Source organism: Podarcis raffonei, chromosome 9, assembly GCF_027172205.1.
Source record: "Podarcis raffonei isolate rPodRaf1 chromosome 9, rPodRaf1.pri, whole genome shotgun sequence".
Lineage (NCBI taxonomy): Eukaryota > Metazoa > Chordata > Lepidosauria > Squamata > Lacertidae > Podarcis > Podarcis raffonei.
Window position 1 is genome coordinate 12855175 of NC_070610.1, and position 25923 is coordinate 12881097.

Sequence of the window (25923 nt, forward strand, 5' to 3'; positions counted from 1 at the left end):
TCGGGAAAGCACAATAAAGTGCTGTCTGAATGGAGCCTGAGTCTCTGTGGATACCTTTTAGAGATGAAGACGCACTGGCCTACAAATGCACTGAAATATAAATAATTAAGCAACTAATTTATCCTTGAAATCAGTTAAGTTCAGCACCTCCTCACTGCCGCGATGCACCTTGTCTTGCTGCCTTTTTGCAAGCTATGAAACAGGCGGGTTGTTTTCAAAACTCGCTTTGACATTTTTCGTAAGTGGTGCAATCACTGATTGCCATGGTTCTACATGCACCACATCCTTGTTGTTGTTGTTTAGTTGTTTAGTCGTATCCGACTCTTCGTGACCCCATGAACCAGAGCACGCCGGGCACTCCTGTCTTCCACTGCCTCCCGCAGTTTGGTCACACTCATGCTGATAGTTTCAAGAACACTGTCCAACCATCTCGTCCTCTGTTGTCCCCTTCTCCTTGTGCCCTCCATCTTTCCCAACATCAGGGTCTTTTCCAGGGAGTCTTCTCTTCTCATGAGGTGGCCAAAGTATTGGAGCCTCAGCTTCAGGATCTGTCCTTCCAGTGAGCACTCAGGGCTGATTTCCTTCAGAATGGATAGGTTTGATCTTCTTGCCGTCCATGGGACTCTCAAGAATCTCCTCCAGCACCATAATTCAAAAGCATCAATTCTTCGGCAATCAGCCTTCTTTATGGCACCACATCCTATGCCATGTTTATTACTGTTAGAATGTTATATAGCCAAGGTAGCCAAGGAGATGAATTTATTTGACCCTATCTACATCAAGCTATATTCTATCTTTATCGCCAAATTCCGAATATAATTGCACATTGTATTAACATTATTTTCTAATATATTAGTGGCCATGTAATAATTTTAGCTTATAAATTTTATTTTTTAATGTCTTAACTTGTATATTAAGGTACTTTTATAGCTATGTTTAGAGTAGGTAATGTCTTGATAATATAAATGTTTTAAGTGTTTTGTATCAATCCAGTATATTTTCTTTTAATTGTTGAATGATTCTGTGTACATTGCAGCAGCCTTTGGCTATGTGCAATAAAAATGGCTGTTAGAATGTGTATCCTACCCTTTCTCCCAAGGGAGCAGAACCGCTGTAACACAGTACTTCCAACTCCCACCTTCTTGAGTTGTTCTAGAAGGATGTCACGGCCTGGTATCAAAAGCCTTTGACAGATCAAGGAGAACTAGTGGTGTCACATTCCCCATCTCCCTCCCAATCAGGGCAACCATGGCTGTTTCAGAGCCTTGAAGGAGAAGAAGAAGAGTTTGGATTTGATATCCCGCTTTGTCACTACCCGAAGGAGTCTCAAAGCGGCTAACATTCTCCTTTCCCTTCCTCCCCCACAACAAACACTCTGTGAGGTGAGTGGGGCCGAGAGACTTCAGAGAAGTGTGACTGGCCCAAGGTCACCCAGCAGCTGCATGTGGAGGAGCAGGGAAGCGAACCCAGTTCCCCAGATTACGAGACTACCGCTCTTAACCACTACACCACACTGGCTCTCCTTGAATTGTACACACACACACACACACACACACACACACACAGAATATGAATCTTACTAGCCCAAATCCACATTTTCACACATTTTGCATTTTTTAAAATCAGAGATGTAAACATTATTTACTACTTGAAGTTATATAAAACTTAAATATTGGGGTGGGGGAATTGTCTTCAAATGTTGGAAAGTGTTGAAAGCCATTCTTTGTAGGCCCTTGCACACCAACCAATTGTGAACCTTAATCACAGACCAACTCGTTCCTCCCATCTGCAACAGAACGGAGCCTCACAAGCCTACATTGAAATTTTAAATGTTCTCTGGCACAAACAACTTTCCTTAGCGGACATGCACTCTGTAAGTGAAGTGTACTGGCGCTCTTCAAGGTCTCAGGTGTATTAGAGCATTGAGATGATTGCCCCCCCCTCCACCGCCCCGCGCTTTGCCATTCTCATTTCTGAAGTGCAGGAGAAGATAATACCCTTCCCCTTTCCTGAGCCTGTAGGGATGACATCACTTCTGAAGGTGCAGGCTTAATTTATCATTTACCCATTTCCCTCCTCTATCCTTTATTGCTTGCGCACTCCATCTTCTGAAAATGTCCGATTACACACTCCAGCTACATCTAGAAAGAAAATCACTCTGCTCTCATATTTATTTAGGCTGCAGGTAGGCATCTACTTGAAATGCAACAATGCAGACTGGAGATAAGATATATTTCAGCATTTTCACCCCAAACAGCATAATTTACCAGTTTCCACATTTTTAATACATTTCTCTCCACAGGGACAGTATGACTCACTTACCCCAGCAGGGAAATCATTTGCAGCCTCAGACACTTGAAGCAGTTCCAGTAGTATCTAACACTAATACCATTATGAGTTTATGACTAGCAGCTCCCATTGCCTCAAAAACAATATGTGACCCCATTATCCATTTATTTCACCCTGCTCCCATATTTTCTTTTCAAGTATGCCTTGCTACTACAGTCTTCTTTTTCTTCCTCCCAGCAGTGCAGTTCTTCTTATCTTTCTGCAGATTCAGTTTTAGGATCCCCTTATAATTGTATCGTGCAGCACACTTCAAGGTGCACACCTAATACACAAGTGTAAGGATGCAACATGTGCATGTTTTCTACTGTGTGAATTATTGGATGCAGTGGCAACCGCAAACATGATTACTACAGCTCTGTGTGTGAAGTGTTGAGTGGTGCTACCAGAAAAAATATCGGTGGGGGAGGAGGAACAGAAGGGGCAAAGTATATTTCTAGGTGGGTGAGTTGTGTCCCGCATGTTATGATCTCTGAAAGAAAAATAACAGTAGATGTTAATTACAGAGTCCAGCAACATGGGGGAGTAGAGAGGCAAGCTCCTTGGTGTGTTTTTTCGGGGGAAGACCTGCTCATTCCTGACAAGAGTGGTCAGTCTTATCAACAAGACTGTCTCTCAATGGCGCCTGTTTTCATTGTTGGTGTTGTTTAGTTGTTTAGTCGTGTCCAACTCTTCGTGACCCCATGGACCAGAGCACGCCAGGCACTCCTGTCTTCCACTGCCTCCCGCAGTTTGGTCAAACTCATGCTGGTAACTTCGAGAACACTGTCCGACCATCTCATCCTCTGTCGTCCCCTTCTCTTTGTGCCCTCCATCTTTCCCAACATCAGGGTCTTTTCCAGGGAGTCTTCTCTTCTCATGAGGTGGCCCAAGTATTGGAGCCTCAGCTTCAGGATCTGTCCTTCCAGTGAGCACTCAGGGCTAATTTCCTTAAGAATGGATGCGTTTGATCTTCTTGCAATCCATGGGACTCTCAAGAGTTTTCATTACCAAGCCTATTTCTCTGCCTTCCAAGTATTTGCTTCATTCCTCAGTAAAACTTTTAAACAGCAGACTATTTTACAAATCTGCCCTATTACCTGTAAAGTAAAGGTAAAGAGACCCCTGACCATTAGGTCCAGTCGTGGCCGACTCTGGGGTTGCGGCGCTCATCTCGCTTTATTGGCCGAGGGAGCCAGCTTCCGGGTCATGTGGCCAACATGACTAAGCCGCTTCTGGCAAACCAGAGCAGTGCACAGAAACGCTGTTTAGCTTCCCACCGGAGTGGTACCTATTTATCTACTTGCACTCTGACGTCCTTTTGAACTGCTAGGTTGGCAGGAGCAGGGACCAAGCAACGGGAGCTCACCCCGTCGCAGGGATTTGAACCTCCGACCTTCTGATTGGCAAGTCTTAGATTCTGTGGTTTAACCCACAGCGCCACCCGCGTCCCTATTACCTGTACTTTTTAATAAACCACATCTGCACTCACAGCTAGAGAGGGCTTCCCCCACTGGCTGGCAGCACAAAGTTCTGAAAGATTTAGACTACACAATCACAACTGGTACATGACCAAATATTCCACAGCAAGATCTGAGGAAAGCCAGAGTTATTTATAGCACAAAGAAGCCACAACATAGAGATGGTATTACCGCACAGTTAAAAAAATATATACAAAGGAGCAGAGGAGCAGTTTTACCAATCAAGGGGATTATAATTCTCTAAGAATGCTTATGTAGAATTAATCCATTCTCTATCCACTTCTTCACAACAAATTCTGCAAGGGTTCTGCTTCTGATAATGAAAGTCCCTTTATAAATTTATTTGCAATGCAACTGTTATTATGAGTGTCAGGAAATCAATTAATAAAGTTGCCAAGGCTCTTTAGAGAGAGAGAAAAGGCCTTTAATAACTCCTAAAAAGAGTGTGTATGTTATACAGCATATTGTTTAAATCCAAAAGTAGCATCAAAGACCAGCAATGTACGTGTTTTGTGTGTGTGTGTCACAGCACTTTTTAACCGCAGCCAATTTTCCACTGCACTGTGGGTCCTATTTATCACTAGGGTACATTTCCATATAATTTTAATCCTCAAGGATTTATAAACCCTTTGGACTCCAATTTAAAAAATAACAGCAAATGCAGTGTTATTTTTGTTTTGTCTAACGAATTTGGCAAGGAATTCGCGGCTTCATTGTTCTAAAGAGACACAATATTTAATTATGTGTCATATTAAAGATCTCTTTATTGGTGGCAATTATATACAGGCCTTTCCCCTTTAAATTTAAACATGCTTATAGACCATACATATAGCAACCAAATTTGGTTTCAAGAAATATGAAACAATGCACAAAGTGATATATTTTGCATTACCTTACTTACACTCCTAAAAAACCCAATGTTTTGAGTTTTAACGTTTTTAACAAGGGGCAGTATGCTACCTAAAAGACCGGAATGAGAAAGAACCACTTATTAAAACTTCCACTCTTTTAAAGTTTTCCTGAAATCAATAACCACACATTATGCCACTGCAAGATTTACTTAAAAAGCAAAACAATCTACAAGAATGAAATTCTACTCATTACACTTTTTATTAGCAAAGCAAAAAATAAATTTTCATCTAGACTAGACTATCCCAGGATACATTATTAAAAGAAACCGACATTACGCAAGCAGACTGTGTTATGTACTGAAGTTCTCACCCTGGGCCAACAGGGGGATACTGTAGATAGTTATGCAAATGAAGGATCGAAAGTGACGTTCAGTGATTGGATAGTTTGTATGCAAATGAAGGATCAAAAGTGACGTTCAGTGATTGGCTAGTTACAGAAAATGGTTACTGTTGCATTCTAGTGGAGCTCTATATAAGCAGGCTGACTGAGCTCCTCAGTTCAGTTCTGTTCCAGCTTACAAATAAGGAGCTGCTTTGGAAGAATCGCTGTGTCATCTGATATGTTCACCCACAACTTAACAGACTGCCATTTGCACAACACTAATTCATATAACCCTCCATTCCCCTGATCCTGAAGCACACAGAAGGCTGCTAGAGGGGAGCTGGAAAAAAAGAAGACCCATTTTGCAAATGGAAGTCCATTCCGGTGACATATGAGCAAGTTTGGATATAACCCTCTGATTGCTTCTCCTGTTCAAAAGTTAAGAATTTATTTTGTTAATTTCCCTTCCAACTCAAAGCACCTAAGGCAACATACATAAAAGGGTGAAACCACAATAAAACCACTTCATGTACGATGGAAATTAGTGATGTACCCCATAACACAAGAGACGTATTTTATCCCCCTCCCTTTAAAACAGGCATAGGCAACATTGGCCCTCCAGATGTTTTTGGCCTACAACTCCCATGATCCCCAGCTAGCAGGACCAGTGGTCAGGGATGATGGGAGTTGTAGACCCAAAACATCTGGAAGGCTGAGGTTGCCTATGCCAGCTTTAAAACAAAACAAAACAACAAAACACACAACTCAACTCAACTCAACTCCATTTGCTCAACTCCAAAACCAATCATACCTTCATGTCAGATTATTAAATTTGCACAGTGCCGAGAATATCAATTGTGTACATTGCGTTATACTCACAAAGTATAAAAGAGCATTTAGTGAAGAAAGCTGCAAGGATAGAAAGGTGTGAAAATGACTGGAGGCCACACAGAATGGAAACAGCAACTTTGCCTGTATGAATGAATATTATCAAAACGTATATGTATATGTGTGTATATGTGTGTATGTGTGTGCATACAGTGGTACCTCAGGTTAAGTACTTAATTCGTTCCGGAGGTCCGTACTTAACCTGAAACTGTTCTTAACCTGAAGCACCACTTTAGCTAATGGGGCCTCCTGCTGCCGCCGCGCCGCCAGAGCCCGATTTCTGTTCTTATCCTGAAGCAAAGTTCTTAACCTGAAGCACTATTCTGGGTTAGCGGAGTGTGTAACCCAAAGCATATGTAACCTGAAGCGTATGTAACCCGAGGTACCACTGTAATTGAATCCAGTGCTTGGATAAAAGGAAGCAAACCTAGGTCAAGAGATTACACTATTTGTCCCTATATCAACAGCATCAGGCACAGCACTGCTGCCACAATATACCTATATTCCAGTGGAATCTAACAGCAAACCCCTAACACTCAGAACTAGTGGGGCTAGGTGACCGGAGAAGAGAAAACTCTAGGAGACTAAATTGGCTATTTTATGTTCAGAGCTGCTGGTTGTGCTTCAGTGGGCATTATTGTGCACTTTTCATGACAGCAATGTGCATTATTGTGCACTTCAATTTCCTTTCTGTTTACAAGAGATATGATTAGCAAATTAGTTTGCTTTATTAATAACAAGTTCTGTTCTCATCCTGAAGCAAAGTTCTTAACCTGAAGCAGTATTTCTGGGTTAGCAGAGTCTGTAACCTGAAGCATATGTAACCTGAAGCGTATGTAACCTGAGGAACCACTCACACTTTCTCTGTTTTGATAGTACACACACACACACACACACACAGCCACAGCCAATACAAATAATAGTTTCAAAACCTTGTGTTATGTCACTTGACAGTCGACGTTCAATTATGTCTTCCCTCCCATTTGCACACTGGAAGTCCTCAACCCTCTGAAGCAGATTTGGGGGGCACTGAGAAATTACAGGGGAGGGGGCAGACATCTGATCTCACTGGATTGGACCTCCCCCAATATCTTTAGAAATACAATGTGTGGAAACCCCTTATAATTGCTTTTTAACACATTTAGCAAAGCAAAACTACACAGGAAGTCTAATTTCATGCTAAATAGTGAAGAACTCCATGGAAGTTTCACAAGGGAAACATTCTTGGTCTCTTAATATCTTCCATGCCCATCAGTTAGGGCTTAAGTAGAGGCAGAGCTTATCAGGACTAAATTCCACAAGTTTCCTCTAATGTTAACGGCCAGCCCTGCTGCTACACGGCAAAGCCATTAAGGCTGTGCTTCTGAAGTTGGGCAGAGCTGTTTTGTTGATCTCATCACCTGGACCACACTCAGATGGAGATAAAGGCATCCTGAAATTCTGAACATCTTCCTGCATATTCATTAGTAAAGTATACCACCGTCAATATTTAAAGCTTTTTGTCTTTCTCCTCCTCTACTTTTAATAATAAATAATAAATAATAATAATAATAATAATAATAATAATAATAATAATAATAATAATAATTTATTATTTATACCCCACCCAGATGGCTGAGCCACTCTGGGTGGCTCCCAATCAAGTATTAAAAACAATACAGCGTTAAATATTAAAAACTTCCCTGAACAGGGCTGCCTTCAGATGTCTTTTAAAAATAGGATAGCTACTTATTTCCTTCACATCTGAAGGGAGGGTGTTCCACACTACCGAGAAGGCCCTCTGTCTGGTTCCCTGTAACCTCACTTCTCGCAATGAGGGAACCGCCAGAAGGCCCTCAGCGCTGGATCTCAGTGTCCGGGCTGAATGATGGGGGTGGAGACGCTCCTTCAGGTATACAGGACCGAGGCCGTTTAGGACTTTAAAGGTCAGCACCAACACTTTGAATTGTGCTCGGAAATGTACTGGGAGCCAATGCAGATTTCTCAGAACCGGTGTTATGTGGTCCCGGCGGCCACTCCCAGTCACCAGTCTAGCTGCCGCATTCTGGATTAATTGCAGTTTCCAGGTCACCTTCAAAGGGAGCCCCACGTAGAGCGCGTTGCAGTAGTCCAAGTGGGTGATAACTAGAGCAGGCACCACTCTGGCGAGACAGTTTACTTTCTCCTCCTCCTGCCCTATTTATAGGAAAGACTGGCAATATAGTGGACGCTCGGGTTGCGAACGTGATCCGTGTGGGAGGCGCGTTCGCAACCCGCAGCGTTCACAACCCGCAGCGCCACGTCTGTCCAAGCGCGGTTGCGATTCAGCGCTTCTACGCATAGCGCGATTTAGCACTTCTGCGCATAGCACGACCGCCGAAACCCGGAAGTAACCCGTTCCAGTACTTCTGGGTTTCGGCGCATCTGTTACCTGAAAAAACGCAACCTGAAGCATCTGTAACCCGATGTATGACTATATATAATAAGGGTTCAATCCAGCACAGGGGTAGACAACCTAAGGCCCAGGGCCCAGATGCAGCCCAATCGCCCTCTCAATCCGGCCCGCGGACAGTCCGGGAATCAGCGTGTTTTTACATGAGTAGAATGTGTCCTTTTATTTAAAATGCATCTCTGGGTTATTTGTGGGGCCTGCCTGGTGTTTTTACATGAGTAAAATGTGTCGTTTTATTTAAAATGCATCTCTGGGTTACAGTGGTACCTCTGGTTACGTACTTAATTCGTTCCGGAGGTCTGTTCTTAACCTGAAACTGTTCTTAACCTGAAGCACCACTTTAGCTAATGGGGCCTCCTGCTGCCGCTGCATCGTGCTGCACGATTTCTGTTCTCATCCTGAAGCAAAGTTCTTAACCCGAGGTAATATTTCTGGGTTTGCGGAGTCTGTAACCTGAAGCGTATGTAACCTGAAGCGTATGTAACCCGAGGTACCACTGTATTTGTGGGGCATAGGAATTTGTTCTTTTTTTTTCTTTTCAAAATATAGTCCGGCCCACAACATTGTCTGAGGGACGGTGGACCGGCCCACAGCTGAAAAAGGTTGCTGACCCCTGATCCACCCAAATGTGGGCACACTGTCTGTATACAAAGGAGTTTCTCCATGGTCAATGCAACTTGGGAACTTGAGTTATTTGAAAAATACACAGAGGGCTGAATGAGGATATGGGAGGCATGGACAGATCACTAAAAGAAACTACACGGTTATGCAAACTTTCATTTGTACAGTGCCATAAATCTGCATAATTGATGCTATTAACAGTTTTCATTCAAAAACATCAGCTAATCAAGGCTAATAAGAGGATGCTCAAAGTAGCAGCTAATCCGGCCATCCAAGTGTTCAAAATTCTCCTACTCCCCAAGCAAGCATAACAGAGACTTAATTCTTTACAACTGCATATTAAGGTTAGTGACCTTACGCCCACCTATGTTTCCGTTTTATTTATTGTCAATGCCTAAATGTTATACTTGCCTATAAATCTAATTAACATGATCAAGATGAACTGCGGCCTTCTGGGATATTCTTTACCATAACAGAACAAGCCAACAGAATGATCCCCACTGTTTTGAGCGAACTGTTTCAACTGGACACATGTCTCATGAATCATTAGTTTTTCTAATAACTATTCTTAGGGCAAATTCCCCTCTGTGCCCCTTTATTTTAAAAGGGCCATGCATTTAAATAAATATAAATTCAAATTAATTCAACCTGGAGGTAACTAATGCAAATCTTCTATGTTTCATTTCTTTATATGAGGGGGAGGATTCCAGACTCCTGTGAACAATTTTAGAAGTGTCAACAGAATTCAATAAATGTTGTTTTTAAAAAATCTAATTATTTGTCACAATACAACCACTATCACTGCCACTTTTCTGTGTGGAGGTTTGTAAACTGCTTCCATCTGAGAAGTAATTGATTCCATTTTTATCACTTGTACCAGTTTATGTGGCTGTTCTCTTCCAGCAAGATGATAACATCTATTTGCAGCAAATTATACATTATAATTCCTCATTCAAAAGCTGTAATGGAAAACAAAAATGCTAATTTATGCTGTAAACGGAAGTAGAGAATCATAATCATTCATTGTTAACATTAAGGACTAAAACTGCTCTGGCAAATAAATAATAAAATAGATTAAATAAGGGGGAAGAGAGAGCAAAAGCATGAGGCAAGAGTTATCTGAGAAGTGAGGAAATAAACTGGTTTTTCATGAAACCAAGAAACAGAGAGAGATGGAAGAAAAGTTGTTAAGAATAAAGTACGTAAGACTTTTGTTCTATTATTTGTGCTCCCATGGATATTTCTAACATGCAATGAATAAAAACAAACAAATTCCAGTTTCTCAATTGAAAATGGAAATGCGACATGGTTTCCTAAGGGTCTTAGAAATCTCAGCCCTAAATAGTGAATTTCATATGAGGGTGTATCACTGGTCTGCTTAGGGGCCTCCAATTTCTAAAATACAGTGACTCTCTGTGAACCAGAGTTTACAGGTCATTCCATCTCATTTCTTACGATTAAAGGTAAAGGGACCCCTGACTGTTAGGTCCAGTCACAGATGATTCTGGGGTTGTGGCGCTCATCTCGCTTTATTGGCCGAGGGAGCCAGCGTACAGCTTCCGGGTCATGTGGCCAGCATGACTAAGCTGCTTTTGGCGAACCAGAGCAGCGCACGGAAATGCCGTTTACCTTCCCGCCGGAGCAGTACCTATTTATCTACTTGCACTTTGACGTGCTTTCGAACTGCTAGGTTGGCGGGAGCAGGGACCGAGCAACGGGAGCTCACCCTGTCACATGGATTCGAACCACCAACCTTCCGATCGGCAAGCCCTAGGCTCAGTGGTTTAGACCACAGCGCCACCACGGTTATATGTTAACATGTGCACTAATACAAACTATACTGTACATAAACCAGGTTGCTTCAGACCCACTTCAAACTATGATTTTCCCTGATGTGTGAGACAGTCATGGTCTACATATATTTCTGTATTTACACAGAATAAACATATACTTAAAGCTCAAAAGTATTTGGGGAACCAGTTAATAAATGCTTGTGGTTCGAGGACCCGACCCCCACAATGTGAAATGAATACACAAGGACACGTGATATAAGGTTAATGGGCAAGGAAAGGCCACAACTTTATTGATTACAGCAGTGAAAAGGTATTGGCTTAGGCATTGGATCTCTAAAACAAGTGGGTTTATTCACCAGTAGGTGGAGCCTGTTGATGCTAATCCAACTATAGGCTCTCCCCTGATGTCACCGAGGGTCGTGCCATGGCCTCCCGCCAAGCAGGCATCGGACGGAATACACGACCGCCAGATTCCTTTAACGGAATACCCAAAAATTGAAGGCATAGGCGATGGCCACACCTAGCCCTTCGACACACCACAACACATTATTCCAATGCCTAACCTACCCACCAATACCACAAAAGTTGTGACGATTGCTACGAGGTAGGCGAAAAAACCAAAAGGCCTAATGCCAAATGGAAAAACTCCTACCAGGCCCCCCGGGCAACCAGGGCGACCAACCTAAGGTCCATAGCAAGGCCAATGAACTAAGCCCTAACTCAAAGGGAGTGGAGGGTGGGTGACTCGCGATGAGACGACGGAGAAGAATGAGGCCGGGGAGAGGCTGGTGCTGCAGCAAAAGGCTGTTGAGCACGCCCCCTCGGAGGTACCTGGTTGGGTGCCTGCCGAGGGGCGTGGGCGCCAGCCAGGAGAGGTGGAGGCAGGGGGCTAACGCCCCCTGCTAGGGGCGGTGCTCGGGCTCCCGCCCACAACCACTCCCCTCTCTTCCAGGGAGGAGAGTCTTTACAACAATACAGTACTCTTATTTGTGTGGGGGCCAGCCCTGGCATTCAGAGCCAAATTAATCCTCAGTCCTAAGTATATTAATAAATAGAGTCAGGTATCATCTCTCTCGCACACACAATCAAGGCCCCCAAGAGCCAGTTGGGCCACAGATGTCGTGGGCCCATAGTCAGCAGGGGGCCCAGACACCTAGCTTTTGTTAAGCAACAACAACAAAGCAAGTTGATCAGATTCCTATAAAGGGAATTAAAGAGCAAAACATGCAAGCAAGCTTGAAGTTTATGCAAAGCAATGGTTGAGAAAGTGCACCCAGTTACACAGTGAGAGTATCTGGAAACCTTGTACACCATGGCTGAGTCATGATATTCCAGACTAAAGTACATTCATTATAGGTAAAGGTGACCATTAGGTCCAGTCGTGACCGACTCTGGGGTTGTGCACTCATCTCACTCTATAGGCCGAGGGAGCCGGCGTTTGTCCACAGACAGCTTCTGGGTCATGTGGCCAGCATGACTAAGCCGCTTCTGGCAAACCAGAGCAGCACACGGAAACGCCATTTACCTTCTCGCTGGAGCGGTCCCTATTTATCTACTTGCACATGACGTGCTTTCGAACTGCTAGGTTGGCAGGAGCAGGGACCGAGCAACAGGAGCTCACTCCATCACGGGGATTTAAACCGCCGACCTTCTGATCGGCAAGTCCTAGGCTCTGTGGTTTAACCCACAGCGCCACCCACGTCCCTACATTCATTATAGTTTGCACTATATAGTAGCTCTTATTATTCTGATGGCAATACAATGGTACCTCTGCCCTGTCCAGCGTCCATTTCGGCTGACATCCGCGGCAAACCCGGAAGTACCGGAACAGGTTACTTCCGGGTTTCCTGCCCGCGCAGGCACAGAAGTGCTAAATCTTGCTTCGCACATGCGCAGAGGCGCAAACCACTCTGCACACGTGCACAAAGTGGCGCTTTGTCTAGCGTCCTTTCCGTCAAACGTCCAGGGCTCCAGAACAGATCCCAGACTCAAAACAAGCTACCACGGTAATTGGAAAAAATCGGTGTGGTTTTTTTTCCTAAAAAATGTTTGGGGTACTCTCATTTTCCTACTCATATTGAAATACTGCCCCTCAATGAGGTCAAACTTAGATTCACAAAATGTTTAGAGGTATGCATCTCCCCAGAAAAACAACACTGCACTCAGTTATCAAAAGGATGGATGTACCAATTCAAGCTTGTTAGCAAATAGTTTGCAAGGTTACCTTAAAAGATTGGTAGGGGTATAAACATAATTTAGCACCAAATATTAATTAAAATGTATGAAGAAGGGGTGCCCAAAATACTGTTCTTGATCTCTCTTGCTGCAATACTGAAAGCCAATAATATCATCCCATTATACACAGCAGAAGAATCATAGATCATGGTACCACAGTTCTGCCTGTAAACCATGGATAATATTCAGAAGATCAACGCCTATTTCTTATAAATTGCGCATAGAAATATAACTTTCTGTTCACCCTCAGCCACTTTATAGTAAATTTTTCAAATCTAAAGATCACGCTACAGTAAAACCAAAGTGGTTTTGGGGGGAAACAAAATATTCTCAATGGGCAACTGTTTCCATTGAAGCAATCACTCCTCATATACATTTTGTATTTTCATAAGAATCTTTCCAAGTGATAATCAACACAGAGACTTAAGCAGGGAAAGAAGTTTTGCAACCTGTTAATTTTGCGGTAAACAAGTTACATCTAAAAAGAGACATAACATTGAAACATTTGGAATATAATGACTGTGGTCCAAAACTAAAAAATCCTCTCTCAGTTGACCAAAAACAAATCATTCTGCCACAATGTAGTAAATCACTCCACTGCTGCCCTTTTATATTTAATACCTTTCAGCGGTACACATTTATCTCTACACTAGCTTAGTCTACTCATTGATTTCCTATGGTCACGCTGGAAGAAGGTTCTGCTTCCCTGGTGATGAGTACAAAGGGTGGATGACCCCATTCTCATTGCAATGCAAACCCTGCACTTTTACATTTCTGCTAACCCACCTGAACATTTGACCAGTTAAGAAATAACTCTGCCCTCTTCATTTAGTTACATAACTGTTACTACTAACACACCTTCCTTCTCTTCCATGTAAAATTTTGGATTCCAGCCTACATAAAATAATGAAAACATTTTTAGAACATCATATTTCAACTTAGAATTTCTACTTATGTACAAAAAGTAAATCCACTAGGAGTAAGTCTCACTGAAATTCTATTGCCTTGCAGGCCTTTTTTCACCTGGTTTGGGAGACTGAGGCCCTGACTGACTCCAGCTACAAAAGCTGAGGTAGCTGAACAGACTCCGTCTGGGGAAGGGTTGCTGTTGTTGTTGCTGCCCTTTTGTATCTTTATTTTAGATCTTCTTGTCCTTTGTGTGGAAATTGTTCTGTTTGGTTGTGTATTTCTTAAAGTTTTATTTATTGTTTATGACTTCACTTGTTATGTTGTGGTTATGCTTTCTTCATGTTGTAAGCCTCCTTGAGATGGTTTGAACTGTGGAAAAGCGGCATACAAATAAATTTATGTATGTATGTACTCTAGAATGCATTCATCTACTGGTGGGAAGAGAGGTGCTACTTTTTAATTTAGTAAACTGAATTATTTACTGTGAATTAGCATCATATTCTTACACAGCACTACCTTTCCAAGGTTTCCTCTGGAGAATGGATACATCTTCTACACTTAAGTTTAAAGGTGCATATCCTGTTCTAGATGTGAATTGTTTTGTTGAAATGAACAACCCACACAGACCTGTAAATAGTAGTTTGCCTGATGGCCTAGGGCAACAAAAAATCACCTCCAAGCTACCAGACATGCAAGCTTTTCTATGTATTTGCTTCATTTTAGGCTATTGGAACAAGACATTTATGCTGTCTAGTAAACTTTAGTGGATCTATTCTCAAGGGACAAGGGTGGCGATGTGGGTTAAACCACAGAGCCTAGGGCTTGCCGGTCAGAAGGTTGGCGGTTCGAATCCCCGCGACAGGGTGAGCTCCTGTTGCTGGGTCCCTGCTCCTGCCCACCTAGGAGTTCGAAAGCACGTCAAAGTGCAAATAGATAAATAGGCACCGCACTGGTGGGAAGGTAAATGGCGTTTCTGTGCGCTGCTCTGCTTCTGATGAAGACCAGAAATCAGGGAAGAAAACCCCTTTGCACAACATTTCTTTTCATGGGGCAATGCTAATGGCAAAAGACTGACCCAGTTCCCTACCTGTGAGAGCGCTGGGATGAAAAAGCTGCTATTTAGCACTGCACAGTATCTACACAAGATATTATATACCAAAGTCCCAGATGAACTGGTGGTGGGACAGCGCTCTGGCTTGGGAATCCTGACCTGGGCAACCATTCCTGACTATCATTTTAACACTAAATTGATCTCCAACAATGGCTGGCAGGACCCTTGTCAATTCCAGTTCAGTGACTTATAGGATTCCCTTGCTGTGTGGCAGAGTGTTTCTTGAACTGAGCAAAGTTTATTTATTTCATAACATTTATGCACTGATTGTTTAAAAAAACCAAAGCAGTTTACAAAAGATACAACAGTAAAATCAAGAAAAATTCACAACCACCCTTTAAAACATACGAAAGTTAAAATGTTACAATGCGGTGCTAATAAAGCCAAGGTTGTATGTTCGATTCCCATAGGAGACAGCTGCATATTCCTGCATTGCAGGGGGTTGGAAAATCTTTGGGTCCCCTCCAACTCTACAATTCTCTGATTCAAGTAAAACAGATTAACATTATCTTTTTTTTTTTTTTGCATTTAAATTTTTTATTGATTTACAAATAAAAGATAAACAAAAAATAAGAAGAAAATAAAAAGAAAAGAAGAAAAAAAAATAGTACACGTTACATGAAACAAAACAGATTAACATTATCTCCACTTTTTAAGCATCTGAGCAGCCTTCTCTAAACAAGAATGCTTTTAGCAGGTGCCAAGAAGAGTACAGTGAAGGCACCTGATTGATATGAAAGGCAGGGAGTTCCAAAGTTTCAGTGCTGCCACACTAATCGATCAAGTTCTTACAGACAGGTGCTGGTGCAGATATTATGTAGTACCACCAATTCTGCTGATCAAAATGGCTGACTGGGCACATGACATGCGGGGCAAGCCCACCACATGGTCTGAGGGACAGTGGACCGGCCCACGGCTAGAAAAGGTTGCTGACCCCTGGTCATGTTATTAGCACAGGCCAAACAGCCACCCTTTTATTTTCATTTTTGAGAAAAACGAATCTGCACATTTATTCCAGAAGTATCATCCTGTACAATAAGACCCACACCCCATGTGTGGGAATGCAATTAATCATCTCATCCCCGCTTTTTCTGATACAATCAACAGTCCCCCATTACATTTGCCTTAAAGAAAAAAATACCAACAAGAGAATAGATCACAACACTGTACTACACTACCGAGCTGTTGTAAACGACTCTTTTGACTCCCCAGCAAAGAGAGTCACTTCACAGAACTGTTTAAATCACAACATTCTTCCCACTGCAGTGTGCATATATTAATAATGGACTTCTTTGCCTTTGCAAATGAAAAAGTAGAAGGGCTATTTTTTAAAGGTTTACAAACTCTCAAAAACTAACATTTCTGCATAAAATTAAATGTGGATTACAAAGAGCTGCCTTTGGCTTTGGGGTGGGTATGAAACTGCCAAATGATAGCTACACGAAAATCCTGGGTTTCTCAGAAAGAATCACCTGAGCAACTGCTTTCCAAAAATACAAAAAAAAGCTTCAAAATGAACCAGAAAGTCCCTTCTCCCAACAATAGGTGCCAGTGCGATTCTATTTTTTCCTCTATAGCACAGCTTCTGTAAACAGCTGTGACATCACTGAAAGGGAGGAGTCGGCTGATTTCTCACAAACTGATTGGTTGGACTGGTGCCCTGAACATTTTGCTTTGTCTTGCCTGTTCTACAACGGATTGACACTTAAAATAATAATAATAATAATAATAATAATAATAATAATAATAATAATAATAATAAAAAAGAAAAGAAAATTATTCTGAGCTTAGGCTCATGTCCAGCAAGTACACTTATAATCCCCTCACAGTCATCCTGAAAGGCAGGGGTAAAGGTAAAGGGACCCCTGACCATTAGGTCCAATCGTGGCCGACTCTGGGGTTGCGGCGCTCATCTCGCTTTATTGGCCGAGTGAGCCGGCGTACAGCTTCTGGGTCATGTGACCAGCATGACTAAGCCACTTCTGGCAAACCAGAGCAGCGCATGGAAACGCTGTTTACCTTCCCGCCAGAGCGGTACCTATTTATCTGCTTGCAGTTTGACGTGCTTTCGAACTGCTAGGTTGGCAGGAGCAGGGACCGAGCAACGGGAGCTCACCCCGTCAAGGGGATTCAAACCGCCAACCTTTTGATTGGCAAGTCCTAGGCTCAGTGGTTTAACCCACAGCGCCACCCGCGTCCCTTGAAAGGCAGGGGTCGGGGACCCTAAAATATCCTCACTGGGTAACTGCAAGTTCTTGTGCATACCCAAAGAAGCACCTTTGATCCTGACTAGGTTCAACAGTTAGTTTTCTTAGTGCTGGGTGTCCAGGGTTTTAATTTGGAACAGCTAGCTTGACACTTGTATTATCAAATGCAATTTCCCAGCTACAGCTCTTGTGTGACAGTTCTATGCACACTACAAAGAAGACTCTCAACAAATCATGCTCTACATCTGGATGCTGAAAGATACCAGGAAGGTTTCATGTCACGGAAATGCAAAATAATAACAACAATAAATAAATAAAACATACAGTGTGATATCAGAAGTTAGAAATCAGAACAATTTACTCTGTGTTGCAGGGCTTCAAAGCTGCACAGTATTTCTCTTCATTCTTTCTACTTGGGAGTTTATACAATGCAAGTGTTGCTTTGTTTATGCACAGTTTTATTACAATATATATCCTGCTATGCCAGGAACAGATTTAGCAAGTCCTTGTTGAACTTCTATTGATATTTACAAAGGATGCTTTTATATGGTATTAGATGTTCACAGAGTGCATCATATTGATCTAGGAATAAAAAGCTGTTTCCCCCCACTATAGCTTGCCTGCCCTTTTTGTGGTATATTGAAATTTGAGGATTTCCTCCCCTACACAAAATTGTACTACTACACAAGATTTTTTTTTCCCTGGGTAACTGCTGCTGTTATATTTAGGGAGCAGAGATAATAGCTTGTATACTCTTAGCATCACTTTAAGCAAAAAGTGGTGTCTGACATTTAATTCTAAACCATGTCTGACATTTAGTGCTATATTTCAGCAAGAAGAAAAAACATCACTTATAAAAAGTAATTTTGCACCTTTTCACAATTAGTTTCTGATTGCAAATTGCTAGTGAGCATCACACTGCTATTCTCTACTGGATGAAATAAGGCGACTGACTATATGAGATAATATGATTGTGAAGAATAGGGGACAACTTCCTGCATTTTCCCATATTTAACTGTAGTTTGTACACTACATTTCAAGAGTTTACAGACCTACTAAAATAGATCATCTTCCCAAATTATCTCTCTGATTCCTGCCCGAAATAAAATGCAGCATTAGTCAGATGTTCTATGAAGTGAGCAGCTATAGATTTACCAGCAATTTTTCTACTTCACAGCTGAAAATCCTTTAAAAAGATACACATTAGAGAGGACATAACATTTCACATTTATCCACTTCTGTAAGTTTGGAACTATTTAGGGAAACCATTTTTACCAACACCTTTCCAAGCCTAATGAATTTCTGTGTTTGTGCAAACCACAAGTAAGTCTTTCATAAACTACATTGTTGCTGCACAGACATGTTGAGACGTGCTCAGCAAATCATACTGTATTACAGATACAAAGAGTAGTGCCCGTGTTATGGTAAGCATTTGTATTTGACAGCTAAATAATGCCCATTTTAGCCCTTTCAATGGGGGCAAACATGAGAAAGCAAAAAGATGGCAGCGTGACCCACCGAATGGATTCCTCCCCCCGCCCCTTTCACAGGCAGGGACTATGTGGTTCTGCTCACTTGCATGATGCATCCATCTTTCCAAAAGCCAACTTTGTGAAATCAGCTAGGTTTCTGTTCATTTTTAAAACGTTTGCTCTGAATGCCAGGCCAGTGGGAATGGAAGGTAAAACACATCAGCAATAGCGATTCCCATCCCTATCTAGCAACCCTTCCTTTTCCCCCAGTGTGGACTTGTACAGTCATCCATCACGCTGACCTGACACCAGGTGCCTTCCTCATTGGGTGCTGATAAATATTTCCTCCCACCCAGAGACACACTAAAGAGTTTGATACTTATTCTGCTGCTTACTGGGAAACACAACACAGTTGTCAGGGCTCCAAAAGCCCCCATCAATAATAATACTCTGTGCCCCTGAGCTCCCTTTTCCTTGTCTCTCTCTCTCCCTCCCTCCCTCTTTCTCTTAACGTCTAAAGCTCTCAGACTGGCTGCTGAAGAAGGAGCCTTCCGTATTAACAACTCCTGGAGGCAGAGAGAGAGAGAGAAATGTGCAGTCTCTTGATCCTGCGCTGCGAAATGTAACCTTAAACTGGCAACTGCTAGTTTGGGGATTTTAGTTTCCTGGAAACCAGGGCTGCGAGCTGCACGTTTTTCCATGAGCTAAGCAACACTTCTGCCCCCAGCAGAGAAGGAAAGGGAGCGCACAAGCCTAGCCGGTCACCATCACCACCGCCACCTGACAGGCGGGCACAGTGCCAAGGAGATTCCACCCCGCTCCATCTTTTCCACCAGGCTAGGGAAGGAAAAGGGGAAGGAGGAGTTGCCTGTCTGCCGTTCCCTCTCTGATACTGCTTTGTCTCTTCTGACTGCTGGGGCATCTCACCTCCAGAAGCCTCTACCAAGTCAACTTTTCTCCCATCAGACAAACCTCCACAACCCAAAAAAAAAACCAGAGCTCACTTGCAAGATAGTTTCTGACATGACTCGGTGGCCCAAAGACTTTCACCGAACAAGCAGTAGGGGCAGCAAAAGCCCACCACATCAGCTAATTCCAGAGACGTTGGAGGAGCTCTTTTACCAATATCCAAGATTTCCCACAGAAATGATACTATTATTACTATTCCCTCCTCTCCAACGCTGTGTTGTTGTTGTTTTTAAAGGGCTCTCTGTAGGCTTCAGAAACCAGAGTAGGGAGGAGAAGAAACTGGAAAGGGCTTTGTTTGGCTGCAAGCTCTGCATTGCACAGTCATCAAAGTTAAGTGTGAGGGTTGGGGAAGGAAGGTGGGGAAAGAGAGAGACGGGAACGGGGATGCTTTTGATATCAGAGTGAGGCCCAGCCTTCCTATGTGGACGTGGTGGGCATCTTCAGCCATCCTAGGGAAGTTGCAGGAAGAAAGCACTGGAAGCCGAAATTGATGAAGGAAACTGAGGAAGGGGGCACGTTTGTTTGTTTTTCCTTGGAGGAAAGGGCAGAATAAAGTGTCGAGGACCTCCCAAGCAGCAAATTCACCTGGCCACTCTGAAGGGGAAGGACTCGGCCAGAAAAAGAGAAAGAGAGAGATTTGGGGAAGGTTCTGCTCGAGTTCCCCTGGTGTGCTCTGGAGTTGTTTCTGGCGAACGCACATTTACACCGGGAAAGGTTGCGCGCTCTCCCTCTCTCGCGCACCTCGGAGCAGAAAAGGGGGCGTGAAACCGCCCCCCCAAAAAATATCTCCCGTGCCCCCCTTTGGAAACGCGCACGAAACTGCCCACCCAAAGGAAAAGAAGCCGAGCCGAGCTTGGCCGAGAGCGAGACCAACAGGCGTCGAGTCGAGGCGCAACACGGGCATTATTTTCCCCACCCCTTCCCACGCCGCCCTCCGACCCCAGGAGGAGAGCGCTTCCCTCTCTCCCCCCCCCCAAACTACTCCTTCCCTCCCCTTTCTTTTACCTGGTGGCTGAAGGGGGCTTCCCAAGAGGCGGCGAGGTTGCAGAAGGAGGAGCAGGAGGAGGTGGCGGCGGCGGCGGCGCTGGAGGAGGAGGAGAGGGAGAAGGCGGCATCTTCGGAGAGCCCGCAGCCAGCCATGCCTCCCTCTCGCTGCCCACGGTGAGAGAGAGAGAGACGGGGAGAGATGGAGACGCTCGAGCGGCGCGCGCGGCACTTGGGCAGCAGAGCCTGGGCGAAACTCTTCGGCGTCCTGGAGGCGCAGGGAGAGGCTGGCGAGCGAGCGCAGCGGCAACGGCGGGGCTCTCTCTGGACGCTCTCCTTCTGGTGTGCGGCTCTTTGGAGAGGCGCCGTCAGGAGCCACCGCCGGAATCACGTGGGCGCGCTCCCTCCGCCGCCCGCCCGCCGCCGCCGCCGCTGCTGGGGACACACAGGCTGCGTGTGACCAACAGCCCGGTGCTGCCAAAGCGACGCGGAGAAGCGCCCCGTGCTCCGTCCCCGCCGTCGCCGCCTCCTTTCCGGGCGAGCGCGATGCGTAAAAAGGAGCCGGCTGGCTCCAAATGCGCCAAGGGATGCGCGCTTGGACTGGGGAGGGGAGCGGGTCTGTTCAGGGAAGGAGGGAGGCGGGCTTGGCGAGGGTCGGGGTGCGCACGAGGGGTAGAGAGAGGAAACAAGCTCAAGTTGGAGAATCTGCCGCCCGCTGGCAGGTTTTCAGCCCGAGCGCCCGGTGTGTTTTGTTTTTATTTTGCAAACATCAGGTTGCAGCTTGGCGCTGCGGCTGGGAACTTCCGTGCATGTGCAGAGTGCATCTGGCTCTCCCGCGCGAAAGTGCCTGGTCCCGCTGCTTCTTCCCCCGACCACCACCAAATGACTGAGCTCAGAGAGAGAGAGAGAGCCTCTGAGCATGTGCTGAGATGATTTTGCGCCATCAGGGCAGCTTAGGCCACCTGGCTCCACGCGGTTTCCTGAGCACGCACAGCGTGCCATCCTCAAGAGCGAAACGAGGCTTCGTTCATTCATTATTTTAGTGCCATAATTTCAGGCAATGGAGCAAAAAGGGGGGGGGGAACCATCCATAAAACACTGGTCTTTATTTCACCTGGATCAAATACCCAGTTTGGTACACACGCACAAGCGCGCGCATCTCAATGGCGCTGCTCTGGAGTCTTCACCCAGTTCGAACCCCATGTTGGGCAAAAAGATTCGTGCATTTCAGGGGGTTGGACTAGATGACTCTTGGGGTCCCTTCCGATTCTAGGAAAGGCCAGAGCCGAAGGTGACGCTCGGCAGGTGGCTTCGTGGGATAGATATCGGAAGCCAAGAGCCAGAAAACCCTCCCCCCCCCCCGAAGAGCAACGCATTCTGAGAACATTCTGGACATGTTCTCGTCGCGTTTCTAATCTCTGATCCCCTTTATCTCGCCACCGAGGGATTTAAAGGGGACTCAGACGTGGACGTCCAGCAAAGGGCTGGAGCGAGGGGTGGGGAGCTCCATCCCTCGCCCGAGGGACCTCTGTGCAGCTGCTAAAGAAAACATGTATTTTAAAATAGCCACAGGTTTGGGAAAGGAGGACTTGACGCTGCTTCCCTTTCAAAGCTAACAGCGCACAATCCTATGCAGGGACGTTCAGAAGCAGGTTCCAGTGCGTTCAGTGGATTTGTATCGTGTCTAATAGGATCGCAGCCTCAGTGGCAGGTATTCTCTTCGGGGCAGAGTTCCTTTCCAAGGATAAACACGCGCATCAAAAGAAGAACTTAGCCTCCAAAGGCAGAGAAAGCTAAAGGCTTTTCCTCGCGCGACACTCCCCCACCCTTAAAATATTATTATTATAATAACAGAGCAACAGAGGTCAAGCTCTCTCACTTAGAGCCTCCCTGCAACCTGTTATCGTAAGAAACATTTGGTTTGCAAGCCGGCTTTCTCCTCTTTATTGATAGCACCTGGCAGGCAGTTCATTGCGGTGAAGACAGGCAGCTGAAGGCTCCCGGGGAAAGGAACATTCAAAACGAGCTTCTTGTTGCATATATAGCATGGCCCTTGTTCTTTCCCCCCACGCCAAATCACAATTACCCAAAGATGGAGCAGTCTTCTTAGGTTGCTTCAGAGCTCTCTCCATAGAAAAGCGGGGGTCTACCTTTTTACTTAGCACACAATGCGTCTGTTTTCTTGCAAGCGTGCACTAAGGTCACAAATCCTGCTTACAGCCTCGTGGCTCTCCATCGTTGCTTCGATGCACTTTTTTAAAGGTGAAAGGTCTAAACAAAGGACGACTACTATAACAACAACACAAGTAAACAGTAGCATATAATTAGAAATGTCGTATGTAACTGTAAAAGGCAATAATTGTTCTAGGAAAACCTCAAAGAATAAAGGCGGCCTGATTGTTCACCCTAAGATGCAGCTGGAGAAAGCGTTTCCATGTAGAGGCAAAATAAAGTGAATTTCTTTGCTGTGTGTTGTAATTTTTGAAAGTTCCCTGACAAAAAGTCAATTCCAACTTTTTATTTTATTTTTTTTCATTTTGCTTCTAAAAGCACAGTATTTTAAAATGACAGCCAACATGAACAGCAGCACCCAGCTCACCTGTACCAGCTACAGGTGGGAACTACAGCTGAAAAACATCAGCCAAGCAAAGGTGATTGCTAAAACCTGAGCCCTAATAAATTCTAAGAGTTAAAGAAAAAGAGGGTGAGGAATGAGAGGATACCAAGAAGGGCATTTCAAATTTACCCCCTACAATGCAGGAATCCCAACTAAAGCGTCCATGACAGGTGGCTATCCAACCTCTACTTAAAAACCTCTGAAAGCACCCAGCTTATTTTAATATATACATATAATGGAAACACCAAAGCAGAACTCATAACCACGATTTCTAAAAATGCAGTCCCATGCTATTTGATTTTATTTAGACTTCTAAGTACAAGGACTGGAGCCTTAGAAAACATTCCCTTCTGAATTTCTGTGATAAGCCATTCATCTCCCTGCAATTTTCACACCCCTTTCACTGCTTCATTAAAGGTAAAGGGACCCCTGACCATTAGGTCCAGTCGTGACCTCATCTCATTTTACTGGCTGAGGGAGCTGGTGTACAGCTTCCGGGTCATGTGGCCAGCATGACTAAGCCGCTTCTGGCGAACCAGAGCAGCGCACGGAAATGCCGTTTACCTTCCCGCCAGAGTGGTACCTATTTATCTACTTGCACTTTGACATGCTTTCGAACTGCTAGGTTGGCAAGAGCAGGGACCGAGCAACGGGAGCTCACCCCGTCGTGGGGATTCGAACCGCCAACCTTCCGATTAGCAAGTCCTAGGCTCAGTGGTTTAACCCACAGCGCCACCCACGTCCCTGCTTCATTACCCCACCCAAATTCTCTGCATGCACACTCAGTTTCAACAGCAATCCGCATCATTTTCAATCCCCACCCCCCAAAAATGCACACACATATATATGCACACACAAATCCCTGGGTTATCTTTCGGACACACAGCTTGGAAGACCAGAACACTGGATATTTGTGGGTGAGAGAAACAGCCAAGTTCGTACCCTTGATGCTTCCAGCACATATTCAAGCTAATGCTTTTTGATATTGTTGCATGATCTTATCTGCATATCCTGTCTTCCTCTATTTGGTTTTCTGTTTGTACCTCTAGGATAGGGCATGTTCTAGTTTATGTCGTCCAAGCAGAATTTGCTTTAAAATATGCTGGAGTCGTATGTGCCTTTATACTCCTTTATCCTCCTTCCAGTCCCTAATGAACTTGAGTACATCTCTGCTTAACCATGCAAATTTTACTCTTGTCTTTTGCCCACAGGTACATGCACCATCTGTGCCACTGAAGAACATTCCTACCTAAGAATGTTTGCAATTCCACATTTTTATTTTCTTTACTGCGTATTCCTCTGTATAGCAATAGATTTTACAGCTGAGGAACAAACAAAAAAAAAGCTCTGTGTGTTACATGCTATGTGGTTCTCTCCCCAAATTATTTATTTTTTTACAAGTAGATTTTGCAGGTTGGTTGTCAGGGGAAAGTCAGCTTAGCCCTTTCCCTTATACAAAATTACTGAAGTTGATTAATTGGGTCCCTGTAACTTTTCCTCTTAAAAAAGTAGCATGGAAGGATTACTCAAGAGATGGAACGTGACCAAAGAGAGCAGGCTTAACTGGCCTTGTTTGGTGCCTGTGGTTTAGAATGCTTTTGCAGCTGGCTTGATAGCTGTGACCATTCCTGGCAGACCATAATAGTCCATGCCCTACTAACCTCCCGGTTAGAGGACTTCAATGCACTTAAGTGGGGTGGCATGGAAGTTGCAGCTCATACAGAATGCAGTGGTGAAATAGCTTTCAGCCTGTTCCAAAGTTTCAGCTACAGTTGAAGAGTTGTGTGGAGAGAGATCAGGAGAAGATTGGAGATCAGGAAAAATTTAGAAGTTTTTAGATGCTGCTTCCCACTTTCGTGATTTTTTGCTTATGGACACAGGAGCCCAGAACATAACCCCCACCAGTTTCCAGGTGTTGTTGTTTAGTCGTTTAGTCGTGTCCGACTCTTTTGACCCCATGGACTAGAGCACGCCAGGCACTCCTGCCTCCCGCAGTTTGGTCAGACTCATGCTGGTAGCTTTGAGAACACTGTCCAACCATCTCGTCCTCTGTCGTCCCGTTCTCCTTGTGCCCTCCATCTTTCCCAACATCAGGGTCTTTTCCAGGGAGTCTTCTCTTCTCATGAGGAGGCCAAAATATTGGAGCCTCAGCTTCAGGATCTGTCCTTCCAGTGAGCACTCAGGGCTGATTTCCTTAAGAATGGATAGGTTTGATCTTCTTGCTGTCCATGGGACTCTCAAGAGTCTCCTCCAGCACCATAATTCAAAAGCATCAATTCTTCAGCGATCAGCCTTCTTTATGGTCCAGCTCTCACTTCCTTACATCACTACTGGGAAAACCATAGCTTTTACTATATGGACCTTTGTTGGCAAGGTGATGTCTCTACTTTTTAAGATGCTGTCTAGGTTAGTCCAGGTGTTAGTTATGACTTATAAAACTTGGGACCTAAATATTTTAGGTCAGGCATATCAAAACTTGTGGAATCATCTAATTAAATGTGGACTATGTTCATGGGCCTAACCAGGATTCATGTTGGCAGAACAGAGTTATCTGCAAGGCGATTGGACAGTTAGTTAAGTATTTTTATTTATTTACTTGATGCCCCCTGCTATGCCCATGACTATGTTTTAGCGGAGAAGTCCCGTT

The 25923-nt window shown here is 44.3% G+C and overlaps 1 protein-coding gene across 2 annotated transcripts in view; it reads right to left on the minus strand.

Annotated features, from left to right (window-relative positions):
- PPARGC1A (PPARG coactivator 1 alpha) overlaps positions 1–21007 on the minus strand; it is a 630855-nt gene extending 609848 nt beyond the window's left edge. The window contains exon 1 of one of the 2 annotated variants that reach the window (XM_053403885.1): positions 20681–21007. In XM_053403885.1, the coding sequence (XP_053259860.1) occupies positions 20681–20815 (135 nt within the window). In that variant the 5' untranslated portion in view covers positions 20816–21007. The remainder of the gene's footprint in view (positions 1–20680) is intronic. The other variant, XM_053403886.1, reaches the window with a different exon arrangement.
- Between the last annotated feature and the right edge of the window lie 4916 nt (positions 21008–25923).